At 55.0% G+C, this 18,790-nt stretch overlaps 1 protein-coding gene across 4 annotated transcripts in view; it reads right to left on the bottom strand.

The window, feature by feature from the left end:
* WIZ (WIZ zinc finger) overlaps positions 1–18,558 on the bottom strand; it is a 44,654-nt gene extending 26,096 nt beyond the window's left edge. For all 4 annotated transcript variants that reach the window (XM_035308712.1, XM_035308714.1, XM_035308713.1 and 1 more), the window contains exon 1: positions 17,848–18,558. In XM_035308712.1, coding sequence (XP_035164603.1) covers positions 17,848–18,538 — 691 coding nt within the window. In that variant the 5' untranslated portion in view covers positions 18,539–18,558. The remainder of the gene's footprint in view (positions 1–17,847) is intronic.
* Positions 18,559–18,790: the final 232 nt, after the last annotated feature.

The following is an 18,790-nucleotide window of genomic DNA, read 5'->3' as shown; positions in this document are numbered from 1 at the left end:
GCGTGGGGAGCTTGGAGAAGCTGAGGCGTAGCTGGATGAATCCCCATCGCTTCCTCCCGCGAGCCTGTGGTCTGGCCCCAAGCAAGCCAGCTTGCTCCTGGGACTAGGAACCGTCATCAGCATCTCAGGTCACGGGCTGCCCTGGGGCTCATTGGTGCAATGGAAAAGCCAGGAGAGCCACGGGGAAGAAGAGTGGGGGGGGGGGGGAGGGGGTCCACAGCCCCAGATATGATGCTCACAGAGAGGAGGGAGAGCCAAAGCATTCAGCTGCCACCGTGCACCAACCAACAGCCTGAAAAGGCTTCAAATCTGAATGCAAAATAGGAGAGGGAGAAGGAAGAGAGCTGCAAGTCCTGGCACGGGGGATGCTTTGGAAACGCAACGGCCAAGGAGTTGGGTTTTGCTGCAGCGGTCTACGGGCTCAGCCTGCGAGAGCCTCACCAGCCCCAGCCGACCTCCATCCCCTCCTTGACTGATGCAATCACGTGCAGGGTGCATTTATTTTACAGATCGCTGATGGCATGCCGTAAGTCGAGCATGATGGCCCAGGGAGCGTGGTATTCAGGCCACCGCGCTAGTTATGGAGATGGAGGGGGCAAGGCAGGACCTGCCCCGAAAGTGGAGGAGGAATGTGAAGAGTCGGGGCTGGTTTTCCATCCTCCTGACATTCCAGGTGAGGCACATCAGAGGTGAGACTTTTGAGGCTGAGAATCTCTAATTTAGAGGCCTCATCCAGAGAAGATGATGAGTTTTGAGGTCTTTCATCTGGCTGCAGAGCTAGGGCTACACACGTCACTGGGGCTATCCAGCAGCAGTGTCCTCAGAGGCTAGCCTGCAGCAGGACAGCGTCCCTGGCTCCTGGGAAATCAGCGGGTTTTTTTCGCTTTGTAGTCATTTTGGAAAAGACCGTCGGGATCCAGGGCCAAGCTGCCGAGGTCACAGGGGATGAGCAGCGTTCATTCAGGAAAGCCTGAGTCACCAACTGGCCCGGTTGGGCATGCCAGGGGGAAGAGACAGGAAAACCCAACCCTCCCAAACTGGCAGATTTTAAAACACTTCAGAAAAAAAAAAAAAAAAAAAAAAAGTGATGAGGAGGAGAGGGGCAGCTGAAGATGGAGGGGCCGATTGCCACAAAAGGACGATGGCAGAAGCCTTCCAGGGGCTCTTTTGTTCTCCCGAGCTCCAGCATGGCTCCTATTTTTAGAAACTGTCTCCTTTAGAGGAAAACATGCAGTGATTTATCTTTCTCCTGATGAGCACGTAACTGCACTCCCTGCAAATCCTGGTTTCTTGGAAACAGCAAGAGATGAGAGAGTTTAATGTCTTGGACTTAGCAGGCTCAAATTTACCCTCTATGGTAATCCAGCAAGAGCTGCTCCTCTAACCACAGGAGCGTGGCTGCAGCTTCTCCCAGGAGAGTGGCACAGCGAATCTGAACTCGGCTTTGAGCTCACGGGATCCCTGGGAGGTCAAACACCCTCGTCCCGTGCCCACGGGTCTCCCCTCCCTGTTTTTCCTCTACACCAAGAGTTAAAGCAGCCTGGCCAGGACACCAAGATGCTTTTCAAAAATCAAGCCATCACACGAGCTTGCAGCAATGCTGGTGGCCAAAACACAAAGGCCAGAGATAAGGGAAAGCCTGCGCTGTTCCCAGCACGGGAGTGGTTACACAGAGACCAGGAGCTCTCCTAGACGCAGCGGACTCGGTTCTAGACATAGTTGGCGATGGTTACTTACATAACACGTTTCAAAGGTAATGGATTGAGAAATACCGACATCTCCTGAAGAGCCAAAAGAGCCCCGGCTCGTCAAGGCCGTCACGCTCAGGGCTGATAAGCAGAGGTCAACAGCACGCTTAGGAGGCACGCTTTTGCCTAAAACTTCACCACCACCACCCAGGAACACACCAAGAAGCACTGCAAGGTGCTTTTACACACCACCGTCCTTCCAAATGGCAGATCCTTCCTATGGGAAGCGTCTCCAAAGGTTATTTTCTACCATGTTTTTCCTATACAAAGGGTCTCCAAAACTGATTTCCTACAGGAGCAACTCAACACTTATTTTAAGACTAATGACCATCATGTTGTGACATCTGATTTTTTTTTTTTAAACAGTGCTGCCCATCAGTAGCTCGCACAGATGTTGGTAGATCCAACGTCTGATGACGCGAATCCAATGAAGGCTCCCAACCACCAGGGACTGGAGAACCTGATGTACAAAGACAGGGAAGTTGGGCTTGTTCAGCTTCAAGATGAGAAAGGGAAGGTGCTGTCTACAGCTACTAATTGGAGGGTGTAGAGAAGACAGAGCCAAACTCCTCTTGGACATGCAGAATGAAAGGGGAAGAAAGTCACAACATGGGAAACTCTCCCCTGCGAGACTGGGATTGCCCTGCGACAGGCCTGAGACGTGGATGAGTTCCATCCCTGGAGACGCTCCAAACTCAACTGGATGGGGCTCAAGTGACTCAAACAACTCTGAAGTTGGCCATGCTTTGAGTACAGGCATGGGCTCAAAGCAAAAAGGTCTTCTGGGTGGCGGTTTCCATCAGGACTCTATTAGACCAGCTAGAAACAGGGAGAGATTATTCCTTCTGAAGAGTTCAACCAAAAAACTATATTCTCCTGGAAGAATCATACTAGACACCCCTTTGGGAGCTGTGTAACAAAAAGAAAAAACTCTAAAACAAAAACGTATTTCCTAAACTTCCAAAGTTGTTCACCTGCAAAAAGGTCCATCCCCTGAATACAACAGAAGCTTTCCCTTCCATGCAATCCTCCAGGACAGGAGGGAGGATGCCTACCTGGCCTCCAAGAGCTTTCTGCATCTCGTATTTCAGCAATATGGGATGGGGAGGGAGACTCAGCCCTGACTTCTACCCTCCAGCAGCTCCCTATTGCAGTGGGGCTGATACTTCCGAAGGACATTGGTCTTAGGATGGGGTGAACTAGGTTTCCAGTCAAGGGAGGACAAAACAGACTCCTCCTGAGGGTGAAAACTCAGTTTAGACTAGAACTGGGGTCTTCAGGAAAAAAAAAACAGGAATTTGGAATTTACAATACCAACTTTCAGACCAAACCAAAGCTTTCCAAGAGCCTCCCCAAACCAGCTGATCATCTCCAAAAGCCCTGCACTGAACCAACACATGCTCTCCCAGGTTTTTTTTTTTCCCCTCCACTTATCTAAATGGAGCAAAAAGATGTATTTTAGCTCCTCTGTGGCCAGAATGCACGCCCCTGCCATTTGAGCAATAGCATTAGGCAAGGGGTGAGTTATTGCATCACCTTCCGAGTAACGCAAGATGTTGCAAGGGCATGAGTTAGCTCCAGAATTAAAGGCTAGCTTCTGCTCAGGCTAATGCTTTAATCCTGGGTGTTTTAATTTGAGAGCAGAAAGCACCCAAAGACTTGCTCATTGGTGTTAGCTTCTCCGTATTGTAAATAACCTGAGAAAACAAAACAAAAAAATGAAACTTTGGCTCGATGCATGGCCTTTCACGGTCCAAACACACAACAGTGAACCATGGGGCTGAAAAACCAGCAGACAAGTTGGCACAGCGAGGATTACCACTTGATGGCGGTGAGAAAAGCCTGCAGCCCCACGTTACCACCCAACCGTCACGGATTTCTGCTGCATTAGATGGCACAGGTCTGTAGCTTTGTTTTTAAGCCAGCACAATGAGGATTCCCATGCTAGAAACGTTCTCCAAGAGCAGGGCTCTAAGAGAGCCAAGAGATTGGCGCGGCAGGAGAAGAAAGACAGCAATTCCACAAAATAAATAAATAAATAAATAAATGGCATGACCAGCAGCTCTTCCCTCTCCAATCCACTATAAATTGGAGCTACAGCCCCTGCACGAACACAGAGCTTTCCCCTTGGGTAAGATAAGACAACCGCTCACACCCGACGTCACCAGTTCCACCACCACCACGAGCACCCAGAAGAGCAGCCTGGTCTCCTGTAGACATCTGGGTGGCCACCCAAACCCAATTCAAGTTCTTTTCAAGGTACTCCTGCCCCAAAGCTTCAGGTAGGGCGGATTACTCCTCCATCCCAAAAGGATGGCATTGCTCCTGAAGTATTCCTGCCCTGAATCCCCAAGTAGGGTGGACTACTCTCCATCCCAAGAGCACGGCATCACACTCACAACAGCTGCTCTCCAGCAGGAATCATCCCACTTGATGCCTCATGCAAGTGTACAAACCCTCCCTAGAGCTAGACGAGACGATGGCGCTCTCCTTCCCTTTGCTGTGGCTTGCCAGAGGCAAGTTGGAGTTTTTGGTCATTCTCCTGAACGCAGATGAGCTGGCAAGAGAACAAGAGGCTGCTGTGGGAAGGCTTGCACTGAGGCGTGCATTTCATGTTTCCTCCTGAAAATGGTTGTGTTTTGGGTCAAATTTCCTGCCCCTTGACGCCTGCTCTGGCACCAGTGAAAGTTCTCGGCTGTTTGCAGATGGAAACGAGATGCCTTTCTTTCTCCTTTGCTCCGTGGGAGTTCAGGGCAGTATTAAAGGACGCTCCTTAGCCCACAGGCAGGTGACCTTGAGGACAGCTCTTCAAAGCCCAGTGTGCTGGCAGCACACCATGTCTCATCTGACTCAGGCTTAGCCGGCTGCTGACAGAGCTGGGGACAGTGCCATCACGTTCCCCTCGTGCTTCCCGCGAGCTGTGCAGTCCCCTTGCCCTCTGCAGATGCAGGGTGCTGGAAAACCATGTGTTTAAGGGCTGGAAAGCCCCAGGGTTGTGCAACCAGCATCCAGGTGCTGCCGTTTTCTGCTGCTGGACTTTGCACAGGCAAGAAAAGACACTGCAAAGGGCCCAAGCGACAGCAGTCCACGAAGCTCAGTGGGGATAAACACTTACGTCCCGACATGCCTGCTCTCGTCTTGGGAGATGAACGCTGCAGGCTCGCACGCGAAGGGGATCGGCTTGGGATGAATAACCCACCGCTGGGAGCCGTCTCCTTCCACACACTCCAGGCTGGGAGGAGCTAGCTGCAGTGGGACTTTGCTCAGCTTAGGAGCTTGGAGAACTCTGTATCCTCCCTACCAGGGGGTGAAGCAGACTGCACTGAGGAAATAACATCCCTAATGGGGCAAAAAACCCAACGCAGGGGCAAGGGCATCCTGAAGGGATGCAACTCAGTACTCGCTCGCCAAAGGATCCCAGATTTTTCATTGCAGCGGTGCCGTCACCCATCAAACTACTCCCAGTCCACTCACGGAGGCTCCCCAGAGCTGGCGTAGGAGCAGAGCCATCCATGCTCGGTCCCTCTGGCTCCTCGAGCTGCTTCATGGTGCTGGAGCAGAGTCAGAGTAGGGGAAAGGACCAGAACAGGTAACAGTTGGACTTGATGATCTTAGAGGGCTTTTCCAACCCAAATGATTCCTGGGCCCCCAGGGAAGCTGCAGCACCTCCACCCTTGGACATTTTCCCAATGGGACCAGGCAAGCAACCCACTCTTGCTTTGGCATCAGTGCTCCAACCCAAACTTTCCTACTCAAAACGACATCACGGCTAAAGCTCGCCAGCTTCATAAAGGCTTCGCGCTCACTAGATCCCCAAAGATTCGCCCTCACCGTACCTGGATGCCATGGACCCCAAAACCCTGCACCGCGTCCTGCCACGTGTGCGGGTGCGAGCGGGTCCCTCCTGCCTCCATGGGCCCGGGGTATCCTGTCCCTGCTATTGCAACGGGCTCTGCCTCAAGCAGTTACAAAGGCAACGCCTGCTCAGGAAGTGGTCTCTGCAGCAGAGGGCTGCAGGAGGTGGGGATCGGCTCCGCAGCAAGGGGAGGGTGCTGGATGCGCTTACTCAGCACCCGAGTGAGCGCAAGCTCGTCCCAGCTTCGGGACACTTTGCACGCTCAGCTTGGTTGACCCAGCCACTCGCAGCGCTGCAAATCACCCCCGTTCCCTTTCCATCCTGCTTGGCCATTGATGCCAAGCAAAGCACCGTGGATCCACGTGGATCCAACCCCTCCAAGCTCCCATTTCCCAAGGGGGTCGGTCGCATCTCGCCACGTCCCGTGGGATGGTCGGCTCTTGCCATGCAGGATTCTCTGCCACCGCTGTCACACCCAAGCTTAAAGCTTCCCCTTGAAACATGGGCCCTGCGTGCTGGCTGCGTTTGGGCTCGGCTGTGCCTGGGCACGCTCCCTCCAGCGGCTCTGGAGTTCGTTCTGGCTGGTCCAGACAGATCGGTGCATGTTGTATCAGGACAAAAGCCCTGCTCGAACCTTTCTGGAGAGGATCTGGAGCAAGCTGTGGTGCCACCACGGGCTCAGCACATGTGTTTCTCGCAAAGCTGGGAGGTTTGGTACTGATTTACACTCATCCAATGCTGGTCACAGGCAGGAAGAGCATCAACCCTCCAAAAACGCGACCTGCAGAAACGCACTACTCACCACGCACGAGCTCATTGTCCTCCAAGAGGAGCTCGTGGTGGGACTCTGGAGAAATGGAAGTCACCCATGCACCGCTGCTAATTCCCACCCAAGTTTCAGCAAGTTGCTCATGCTGGAGCTGGAATGAAGAAAAAAAAAAAAAAACACCACCAGTTGAGCCAAACTAAAATAAACCAGTGCCTCCTGGCTCGGGTGCACAGGCTCGTGTTCAAGCTGCTCGAGTCAGCAGAGCTCAGGAAGCCCCGCATGCTTCTGGAAGACAGACATAGGAAGCATGACACATCTCTGGCTGTTGGCTCCGCTCCCCGGGATGTTTATGGTCGGCGAGATCCGCCACGACTCCACAGCCCTCGAGTGAACATCTGGAGCTGCGAGGCAGCAACGCTGCCCTGATGCCACGCAGCGAGGCCATTGAGCGCCATGGGGCGGTGGTGGCACGGTAGCTTCCCCTGAGCACCCGTCCCATCAGAGGTGCTGGCACCGGGGCATCACAATCAGAGAACGAACTGGGTGAGGCTGTCGGGGACCCCAACTCCCTGCTGAGCTCAGACCAAATCCGGCAAGGGGAGAGAAGATGAAGCCAGGAACGCGACGCTTTATTTCGCCGAAGGCTGGAGACATCCCACCAGGGATAAAAGGTGACGTTTGTGGCTCCTGCAGACGCACCACAGCCTCGAAGGCATTCCCTCAGCTCTCCCAGGTGCCTCTGGCCTTTGTAGGACTCACCAGGGCCACCCAAAAGCAGCCAGAGGAGGAAGTGAAACGCAGCTCTCCCACATCCCAGCCCCGACCATCTGGGCGCTGTCGTCTTCTGAGAAATGGCTGTGCAGCGGCACAGGGTTTCTGTTCCAAGAAAGAGGCTAACCTGCGGGTCTGCGAGCCAAAGAGCGGAGCCAGAGGAGGAGGAGGACATGCCTCTGCCACGGCGTTGGGGCCGATGAATCCGGGCACTGAGCCCACAGAAGCCTCGAGGTCTCCAGTGAGGTTTCGGCCACCCTGCAGCGAGGGTTTGGAGACTGAGCGGGACCAACTCACTCGAGGTAGAGAAAAAGTGTCGTGGCAGCATTAAATCCATCAGAACCCACAGACGGAGGGCAAGATCTAGAGAAGATCCACTGGAAAAAGCAGGTACAAGTACAAAGACTAAATGAAGGATGAATCGAGGGATTGCATTAAAAAGCTACCAGCGATGTTCCGTAGCTGCTCAAGACCCTGAAGGGTGCATGAGAAATGTCCCCTGATGTCCCAGCGCAGAGGAGAGAGGGGCACAGCAGCACGCCGACAGAAACGGATGGGGAAATTGCTCCCAAAGAGCCAGGGACTCGGAAGAGAAACAGGGATTATCTAAGGGAGAAAAGCTGCGGTGGATGGGAAGCTCGTTAGCTGGGCGATGGAAGACCTGCAGGCTTTGGCAATCACATGGGAGCTGTGAGTCACTCACGGTGTGGTTAGAGGAAAAAAACAAAAAACAAACAAACAAAAAAAACATTTAACTGTGGTTTGCAACCTGCAGCGCATGGATGACTTTGAGAACTGCCTGTGAAAGGCAGCAGAGAAAAGCCAGCCCGTTGTCAGCAGCCTGAGCTTGCTCCGCAGGCATCCGCTGCCTGCTGGAAAACCTTCAGCAAGCCTAAAATGAGGTGGAAACCCCATTTCTCCCCAAAACGCCTCACATGACAGGGCAGGGAGCCCTTGCGGGAGATTCCACTGCTCACGTGTAAGCGAGGTTAACCGAAACTGAAACAGGTGTAAGGAGTGAGGAAGGGCTAACACGAGGGGGGGGGCGGGAGCAGCTTTTTTTTTGCCGCTCACAGCCGACCAGCGTGGCTTGTTTAGATTGGCACGGCCAGGAGGGAACCCGACACATTCCCAGCGAGGAGCTTTGCTCTCCTTCCCAGCCTACCCTCGCTCCCAGCCAGAGGATTTAGGTTTTCTCTGCTCCCCTGCCCGCCAGCACTCAGCCCCAGGGGGATTTGAAGGGGCAAAACTTGGGGTACAAACCCCACCAGTACAAACCCCATCGCTGCAGTCGAGGGCTCATTCCCTGGTGGTGTCCAGACACCTAAAGCTCGCACGACCTTGGGCTCTGGAGGTGGTTTTGGTGCTCCTGCAGCCGGCGCCCCGATCCCTGAGCCCGCATGCAGCAGAGCTGCATCAGGCTGGGGAGGAAGACGCCACTCCTTCCTCCGCGGCGCTTGGACCACGGCTGCTGCCTCTCAGCATCAGCCCACAAGCTGCAGTGACAATGCTCGGCCCGACACAGCTTTCGGGACCATGCTGATCCCATTTAACCCAGCGCTGGTGACCACAAGCCCCCAAACCTCCCACTTCGAGCCCGCCAGCCCCAGAGAAACCTTCACGTGCCAAGGTCTGAAGGGCTTCGAGGCGCGATTTCAGCTCCTAAATGCAAACTGATGTGGGTCCAAAAAGATCGAGCCTAGATAACCGCGCTCTGCCTGCTTCGGGCAGGGCAGGTGCTTGCCCTACATCAATATCCACCCCCCTAGAAGAGTTGAAAACCCTCAAAAAAGGGTTTGGGGTGAGCTCCCTTTTGCCACCCCTGCCCTGTGAAGCACTGAGCCCCCTGGCGTGGCTCCAAGCCACCTCCCATGCATTTCCCAGTTTTCAGCAGAGCCCAGGCGGATGCTATGTAAAACCCCATTCCTTTGCCACTTAAAACCCTTGGGGCTCTTCTACCCGAGGTGTTTCCAAGTCTGCATTTCTCCCATCACAGAGCTTTGTTTTAAGAACAAAAGGCAAGTGAGAATGAACCCGCTGCCTGCGGGTGCCAAGCCTTCCTTTCAGGTCTTTTACCTGCCGGTGAGAGCCCAAAAGGAGCCTTTTCAGGGACTGTTGAAACCCCTCTTTTTTTTTTTTCCTCCTCCCATTAAAGAGTTATCAGGGCTCTGAGCAAATCCATCCTCTCGATCCTGCACTGCTTCATCCAGCTTTAAGCAAGATTTATGTGATGGGCAGCAGAAACTTTCCTCGTCAGCAGAGGACACATCCAGCATCTAATGAAAGAACGGTTTCTCTCCAAGCTGCTTGAAAGCCATCCAGGCTCTGTTGCAAGCTCATCTTGTTTGGATCCATCCCTCTTCAGAAGTTTCCAGCAGATCTCGGCACACGGGCTGCTCCTATAAAAGTGGCAGTGTTTTACCGGCAATGAATGCAGGCAATTCACGTCGCCACCCCCTTTCCCTCCAAGCCTGGATCTTTTCACCCCAGTCACTCGATCCTCCGTCTGCCAGCATGCGCTGGCTTCGCCGTCACTAAAACGGGGTTTGAATTACCTAAAAAAACATCTGGGGAGCCCTGGGAAGCCAGTGCGACACTCGCGCTCTTCTACCTGCAAATGTTAGCTGGTGAGATGGTCCCCAGAAGGTTTTGGGGACGCTATATGGGAAAAACCTCCATCAGGATCACCGCGCTGGTTGCTGCTGTTAACAAGCCATCCTCTCTGATTACAGAAACCCACAGAGGAGAGCTATGAGGCAATGGTTGAGCTGTGCCAAACGCAGCTGGGTCCGCTCCCCAGATGGCTTCTGGGCTTTCTGGAGATGCCCAACATGGGGTAATCATGGTGAAAATCCCTGGGCTGCTTCTCCCGGCACCACCTCACCCCAGGCTCTGGCAATGTGGAGGATGAACCGAGATGGGACCCAAAAGCTGCCGAGATTCTTCTTCCACCTGAGCATCCTATGGGGAGATGGACCCCAAATGTCCCGGGGAGGAAAAAATGGGACTGATCCCTGGCAAAGCAAGAAGGGACCAGCCACTGGAGATGCTAGGTGGAAAATTAAGATAAATTGAGGATATTTGCAGCTGCTGTGCAGGGCTCAGGGTCAGGACTTTGTTTGCAAGGTCTCTGTGGGGTCCATCGGGTACAAACCAGGCAGAGGTGCTTTCCCAGCTCCTCGGGTCTTAAATTAGTCTTTTTTTTTTTTTTTTTTTTTTCCTTCTCCCCTCTACACCTGGGAATCCTTGAAGGCCAGGCTCCCAGCAGACGCACACAGTTGTGATTTTTGGGAGCCAGAAAAAAAAAAAAAAAAAAAAGGGGAGGTTTTGACCGCAGGAACAGGCCAAAGCTGTAACAACGCATCAGACTAAGGCAGTTACGAGGGGGACGAGCCAGAGGCCGGGGCAGCGGCAGGGGAAGGGAAGCAGCTGCTCAGCTCCACGTCCCCACACAGGATAAGCTCCACCAGATCCCGATGACATGAGGATGTGGTGCTGCAGGAGGCACGGTGCGAGCAGGAATTTCGTCTTCTCCACAGCAGCAAATGCTGGAGGAGGGTTAATGTGGCCCCGTGCCGAAGCATGAGCTCATTTCTGCTGGGGCTGGGACAACGTGACGGCATCTCCATCCCCAGCTTGACCCAGCAGCTGGTACCTCTTCCAAAAGGGGTCATTGCTGCAGCCATTGCTCCTTTAGGCTCTCCTGAATGGACTTTATCCCCTCGTATTGAGGAAAAAAAAAAAAAAAAAAAAAGTACTGAGCTTTGGGCCACTTGCTGGGGTTTCCTGTACATCCAGCAGCCTGGAGAACAGCCTGGGCTGTGGGACGAAAGCAAGCACTCCCCAAAAAACCCCACACATTTGCACCCCCATTGCAAGCTTGCACTAACCAAGAGCCTGGCTTTGCACAGCAAAAACCCAGCCCGGCCCTAAAAAACACGGAGGGGACGGATGGGGGCCGTGTCCTACTTGGGATGGCAGTGGGAGAACCCGCGGCTGTGCCCCCGGCTTATTTTTAAACCGTGGCCCGGTTAGCGCGAGCGGCGGCACAGGGGAGGTGCCGCGGGCTGCTTCGGGACGTTATTTATAGACGCCTAAAGAGTGGCACGGCAACTGCTCCGCGCCTCAGGCAACCCCGAGGAGGAGGAGGAGGAGAAGCGGGAGGCAGGACGGGAGCACAGCCCACCCCTCCTCACACCTTCACAGCTCCAGTTTTGGGTCACCCAAGGCCACACACGGCACAAACACATCTCCCACGACACTCGTCCCATCCTCTTGGTGGCATGGTTGAGGACCACGGCTCAAGAACCGTTCCACCCCATGGGGACGTCGCTGTGCTTGTGAGCAACCACTCAACCCAGCCATTGCCTTGCCCAAAAATACTTATTTTGGTGCACGGTCTGATAGTCCCTAACCCCAAAATTCTTTGGAAGAGTTTCACCTCCTCGAGGCTCACTACCCCTGCGTGAGGGGACACACACGTAGCATGGTTTTTTTTTCCATGCAACCTTAGGATTACCAAGTGTACTCCACGTCCCAGCTCCAGCCAAGCTCTGTCTGTTGTCTTGGACTCAAGTATTCAATTATTTATTTGCTAGGCAACAATATGACATCTTTCCTGGCACCACTCGCAGGCTCCAAGGCTGACGGAGCAGTAATTAGCGAGGAAGGTTACTGGGACCGCAAGCTCAACCTCCTCAGTGAAGAGAGGTTGGAAAGCCAACAGCTTAACTCAGCCCAACGCCCATGAGTGTGGGGAACGCGATGGGAATTTGCCATGTCGGGGGCCCGGCGCCATCCCTCATCCACGCAAGGAACACCCCCCGCCAAAAAAAAGGGGGTTGGTCACCGGCTGGCACACGGCAGCAGCTGTCTGAGGAGGTATGGCAAGGGATTGGCAAGAGCTGCGCTTCGTTCAGGTGTCCCGTCTCGTGACTCGCCTATCTTTTCTGGACGGAGTTCAAAGGCAGGCCATAAAGGAAAAAAAAAAAGTAAAAAAATAAAAGAAATCAGCCCAGCAGTTGGCAAACACACCTTGGGACGCTGGGCGTAAGCTGCTGCACTCAGGAAAGGGTTTGGAGGCCACTGGAGCTCTCTGCAAACCCCGAAGCTGACCCCGAAACGACGTTTCCTACGTTGGAGCATTCGTACGGGGACATATGGGGACCCACCTTGCAAGAAGGCCACGTTTTCCCCCCAAAACGCCCCTAAAATTTACTCCAATACAAAAAGATGGACTCAATGCTGTCAGGGTTAATGCAACAGTAAATCATCTTATTTATCGCGCCCTCACACAAACCAACTAGAAGCCAGCTTTTCCACCCAAATCCAGTTGCTTTGCACCTGACGGACCCAATCCAGCATGAGCAAGAGAGACGTCTGGAGGTCTCAAATTTCTCCCCCAAAAAAACATTGATTTTTTTACTGTACAGGCGAGCTGCCATCACAGCCCAGCACCAGCCACGCTCAGCACTGACACTTTTCCAGCCGTTTCCTCCTTATCTTCATCTGCTCCACAGTTATTTAAGCGTCAACTTTGCTCTTCCGAGCAGAAAAGATACCTTTGCCCTCTGGTCTCCCCACTAAAATCCCCTCCAAAAGGTTTGCTGCCACCATTCCCCCCCCGCAAATGACCCAAATTGGGGAATTTTCATCCCAATGACTCCTCCTTGCACCTGCTAAAGGCCCATGGCATCTGATGGTAAAATTGGAGGAAGGATCCCATTGAGCGAGACTTCAAGGAAAAGCCCTGAAGTGCCTTGGAGGGAACCGAGGACAGACCCCACGCCCCACAGGCATGCAAAAATTGACCCCATGGGGCTGCCACCATCCCCAGTCCCATCAGGTTTCTCCCCAGCTTGCAGGGGGGCGAAGCACACAGCGGAACTTGTCCCAGGAGCGACCCGTGAGGGGAAACCGAGCCACGGAATGAACCTCATGGTTTGCGATTGGCCCTTTGTCCTCTTTTAAGGAGATTTAAGGCAGGTATCAGCCCAAAATCAGCCCCCCCAAGGAAGATGGACAGGGATGCAGCTGGACAGGCACATGATGCTACTCCCCAGCAGCAATTAAATCCCAACCCAACGTAAGCTGTCCCCAAACCAGGCTGTCCCCAAGTGTGGGGACAATTTTCTGACTGTCATGGCCCACGGCTTCTTTCTGCTCCTTCAGGACTTTTTGGCAAAAAAAGCACCAACAAGCGGTGGCCCCTGGGACCCTGAGCCCACCCCTGCCCCTCAAAATTCCAGACCGCCTCAGTTGAGTGGCCACGAGAGCGGAGGCAAACACAGCCCAGAAAATCCTCCCCAAGGTTCTCGGGCGTGGCGCTGGGCTCAAGTGGGCTCTCAAGTTTCATTCCAGCAAGGGGAAAAAAAACGTAAAATAAACAAATAATTAGTAAAAACATCACCTCGGGTGCCCGAAGGGGGAGGGATCAGCCTCTCCCAGGGGTGATGGCAGCTTGCTCCAGCTTCCCAAGCAGCCTCGAGGGAACCCAAGCATCCCCAGGAAAGCTGCAAGGGTCGATCCACCCCACACAGTGGGGTCCAGGGGTCCGACCTGGATGTCCCCCGTGATGAGCCCATTGGCTCCAATTTTCCACCACCCTTTTTGTACTGTCTCCCAAAAAGGCGCAGCAGGTTTACTCAAGACGCCTCAACCTTGGGTTATTCCTCCCAGTTTCAGACGATTGAGGATTTGAACTGAAACCGTCCCTTTTTAGCCTGCTGAGCTACTTCTGCCAGGGAGCTGTCTGTACTTCACCCTTCCCAGTCTGGCATAAGATGCTAGTTGGAAACCAAACCTCAGGCTTTCCGGTGCGATATGAGGTGTCCTGATGGATAAGATCCTGCCCTGTGCTAAAACATTACGACACCGAGATGTAATCAAATCACGGCGGAGATGCAGCTGGGAGCAGAAAAGCCCGGTGCTGTCCCCTCAGGAGCTCGGTTGGCTCCTGTGCCAGTGATTAAACGCATTAAAAGGTGTAAAAGAGACGAGTTGGCCAAAGCAGGACGCAGCCACGGAGGATAGGAAGTGTCATTTCCTCTCTGACTTGCTGGTATTAAATCGATGCACGTTCTTTTCGCTTCAATTAACTCAGATAAATAAACCCTCAGCCCACTTTCAGCTCGTGGCCACGGGGAAGAATTCAGCCGAAGGAGGGACATGGGGCTGGGCTGGTGCATGAGGGCTCTGTGCCACCACGCCACCCCCTTTGGGGACCATCCAGTTGTTGGGGACATTGCCAGCTGCAGAGCACAATGAGCCCATGGCAGGGACGCTACCGTTGGGGTCTTGGTGGCATCCCCCAGAACGGGATGTCCCTGTGTGGGGGACCTCGTGCCACCCTGCTCTGCCACAGCAATCCCAAAGCAGGATGTGCCCACATCGGGGACCTCATGTCACCAGCCCCAGGCACAGGGAGGTGGCTGCAGCACCACGCAACGCCACCGACCCCCCACAGCTGCTGAAAAGCCAAAAGCATGACCCCACGTGGCCCCCATCCCTCCACTAGCCCCAAATCCCCCATCCAAAGCCTTTCCTTGCACCGAGCGGACCGCTCACCTGCAGGGAAAAAGAAGTCGCTCACCAGAGGGGACGTGGTGGGGACAAGTCGCCACGACGCAGCGAGCCCTGCAAAAGCTCGCCGCGACGGCAGCTCTAACTGCCCTGCCCAAATTGGAGCTGATAGGGGCAGGAAGCCCCCCGGGTTCGCGCTGATAAGGCCCCAGTGGTCTGAGGAGCTGCAGCCTGTTAAAAATGCAGCCCAGAGATAAAGGCTTTGGGACTTGGACCCAAGGGCATGCTGCTTTCTCGGCCCCAAAGGAGGATGGAGACCTCGTCATCCCCGGCATTTCCAGCCAAGCACAGGAAAAGCTGGCTTGCAACAGTTGATTGCAAATTGCTTTTACAAGAGCCCCTTCCCAGCACGGGCGGCCCAAAACAGCCCCCCGAGGAGGAAGGAGGGGAGATGAGGCTGCCAAAAAGGCACGTGAACGGTTTCCATCGGACATGGCACCGATGCAGGGTTTCTTCCAGCCTTCCCACGCTGCAATCCTCTGCGTGCCCCGAAGGTCTCTGCATGCAGAAACCCTTTCCCTGTGGGGGAGCTCGATGCAAATAAACCAGGAGCAGTGTCCGGGTGCCAAAAAGCTGCTGGTACTGTCCTCCGAAGCCGAATTCTCGCTGCTTCAGCTCAGAAGCCCCCCAAAAAATCCTCCCTTGGTGGCTGCTCGCTGACCTCCCCGCAGTGGCAGTGTGGACTTTGCCTGTTTCCAAAAAGCCGCTGCCAAAGCTGGCTCCGTGCCCTCCGCCGTGCTCCACGCTGCCGTAGGCAACGTTTTCTGCAAGCAGCTGGGCGTCTCGGGCACGCTGCTCGCTGGGAAACCCCAGACCCGAGGGGGAAAAGTCGGCTGTGACAGAGCACAAGGCTTTTCCGAGCCCGGCTCCCCTCCAACAAGCCCTTTGGGTAATTTGGGATGTTGCCAGCACACGGACGCAGCATCACACCTTGCTCCATGCCTCCTGCAGCCTCGTTGGTACCAAAGCAGCCCCCAAGGCTGGGGAGGGGTAGCACTGAGCATCTGGGGTAGTTTTCACCATTCTGTAGAGCTTTAAATCCCAGGTACCAGCCTTAAATCCCATGTCTGGGGGGCTTGGGGAATTGTTTTCACTGAGTTTTTAGAGCTGGGAAGCAGCCAAAGGGACTTGCACAACTGCAGCCCCTTCAGCAGGGCTGGGGCCACCCAAACCACCACAAGACCCCAGCTGAACCCCGCAGGCCACCCGCACCGGGATATTCTCCATCTCCAGGTGCGTCCTTGTGATTTCTGGGACACCACCTCCCTTCCTTTCTCCCTATTTTGCCATGCTTCATGGCATTAGCCTGTTGTGCTCGGGCAAACCCACCTCGCACAGGGAATTTCTAGAGGAGGAAGGAAAAAAAAAAAAAAACTTGATCCTGCTCAGCACCAAGCAGGATTCGCCCTCTAGCAAAACCCCCCCATGCTAAACCCCACGCCTGGCTGCCCCGCACCAGGATGCCAAGCTCCATCTTTGAATTCTCCTTCCCTCCTCAGGTTAATCTTGCACCCGGTGACCGCAGCGGAGGAGCCTGGAGCTCCACGGGCGCAGTGCCACCCAGATCCCAGCGGGACCAGCTCACACACAGCAAGCAGGTCACCCGTGCCAGCGGGTGAGGTTTTAACTCGAGTGCGGAGTTACGGGCAAGCGGCTTTGAAGAGGTGCCTGCAATAGCAGCCAGCAGCTCCGCAGCTGCTTCTGCTTCCAGCAGCTCAAAAAGCCACCTTCCAGCCAGGGGGAGGCTAATTAACAAGGCAAATCACCTGCCGGGATGCCTCGAGGAAAAGGGGAAGGAGGAGGGCTGCAAACGTGCAGGGTGGAAGCAGGCACTCAGCCAACCCGCAGCCTTTGGCGCCCCAACGCTGCCAAAGTTTTGGAGGATGCAGGGCTGGCACAGGAGAGGGCAAATCCTCCAAGCAGGCAGGGGACAGATGCAGGGAAACTGGGGATTTGGGGAGGAGCAGAGCACGTGCAGCAGCCGTGTAGGGTTTCCCTGCAGGAGGAGAGCTGGGGAAACATCCCCACAGCGCGGCAGCATCGCTCCGAGCCCTCAGAGGAGGGATTTTTCCAGGGGAGTAATTCCCATGGGTAACAAAACGCTCATTCCACAACGGAAGAGCGATAGTTATCACGATGCTAACGGCATCCCAGCACAGCTTCACGCTGGCACTGGTGGTAGACGGATCCCTGCTCATCCCATCGCCCACACACAGCTCAGAGGACAAGGTTTTTACCCATGCAACCATGCTTGGTGGAACCTCTTCAAGAAAAGGAAGCACCGAGGGGAGCTCAGCGAGGTGCAGATGGCGTGCTTTCACTCCCGTGGCCCCAACGGTACCAAAAAAGCATCCACAGCCGGAAGGTTTGACTCGCGAAGCGTGCCTGAAAGCTCTCGGCCGTGGGGAACGCGAGGAGTTGACTGCAGCGAAGGGGGCTCTGCCTTCCCCAGGTGCAGCCTGAGCTTGGGGAGGCTCACGGCATGAGCGGTCCCAGCCTTGGCTTGCTGCTCGTAAGCATTTTTGGAATGTGGGGCAGACCCCCAGTGCCAGCCCTGCTCCGAGGTGCAGGGCAGGGTAGCTGGAAGCTCTCTGAGAGCCCAGTTTTGGGGCCTGACCCAACCTGTGGGACAGATCCTGGCCTCAACGACAGGGATGCAATCCCTTGGCGGGTCCCCACAGCTCCTCAAACAGGTCCCCACAGCTCCTCAAACAGGTCCCCATGGTGGAGCCATGCCACCTCGCAACCTGCCACTGGGGATGGTGGCACACGTCCCATTTGGGGTCCCTGCAAGGGACAAGTGGCCTCCAAAAAGCCACCAGCTTGAGCCACCACATCCCTGTCTCTGGTGCTGAATCCAGGCACGAGCTTGCTCATTTTGCCACAACCCCGAGCCTCAAACCCGCCCATTTCTCACCAGGCTGAGGCTCCCTTTGCCCGGATTCTCGGCATCTCACGGCAAAACGTCTCCAAACCAAGAAAGGAAAGACAAACCAGAGCGGGGGCCCCGCCAGCAGGACGCAGGCACGACATCCAAACGGGATCAACCCAAACCAGCCAAAGCACTGGGAGCTGCCACCAGCACATGGGAGGAACCCAACGGGGACTTCATGGGGACTTACCGGCCACGTCGTGGGCTTCCAGGGCGATGTCGGGCTCCTGGCGAGACAGAGGCGAGAAGAAGTTGGGGTCCTCTTGCAGGGGACAGAGCTCGGTGCCAGAGGGTCCCTTTCCGTCCCTGCTCATCATCACCAGGTTGTCCGCAGTGTAGAAGGCGGCTTCCTTGAGCTCCGTCCCTGCTTCCACTGATGTCCCAGATAGAGCCGGGCTCTCCAGAGGCGCTTTCGCATCTTTAACAAAAGCAGCTCTTCTCTCTTCACCTTGGGGGCACTCAAGGGCAGCAAAATTCTCTTTGTTTGGCTCCAGTGTCATTAACAGGGCTCTGCCTCCATCTCCCTGGCGCTCTCGCTGTTGCTCTGATAAAGTAGGGACAGCTTTCTCCATCCCTTGCCGATTGTGCTGTGTCACTTGCAGAAAAACACCGCACCGGGACTCGGGAGGGTTGGCGGCCAGGGACTGACGGAAAAATCTACGAGAAACAGAGATAAGAGAGGGGAAAATGAGAGAGGAGCCTGGATTTCTCCCAGGTGGAGGAGGCTGCGTGGCTCCTAAAAACCCTGAAGCTTCCCAGCACGGGGCCTCGCCGCTCTTCCCAGCGCTGGAATTCCCAGAACGTCTCGGTGCCCTCTGCTCGTCCCGTTTTTGCTGCTCCCCGAGCCCAGCCAAGCACTGGGGCATGACGTCAGGTCCCATTGCTTCCCCTTTGGGAGCACCGATGCTGCCGGTAGCCGACATGGTGCCGGCTCGCTCCCGGAGGTGACGTACCCTAAAACATCCCAAGTCTCCCCAGTACAAAGCCTTTCCCCCAGCCCATTATTTGCGAAGAGGGAAGGCGGCTGGGGTGGGGATGCCTCCTTGCTTTGGAGGCATCCATCCCCTGCTACACTCCCCGCCAGCCAGAGAAAACCGTCACCCCCAAGCCCATTATTTCCCCCCAGAATTAAT

The sequence above is a fragment of the Oxyura jamaicensis genome, chromosome 30 (assembly GCF_011077185.1).
Source record: "Oxyura jamaicensis isolate SHBP4307 breed ruddy duck chromosome 30, BPBGC_Ojam_1.0, whole genome shotgun sequence".
Lineage (NCBI taxonomy): Eukaryota > Metazoa > Chordata > Aves > Anseriformes > Anatidae > Oxyura > Oxyura jamaicensis.
The sequence above is the reverse complement of the archived record's forward strand: the minus strand, read 5'-3'. Positions and strand labels throughout refer to the sequence as shown.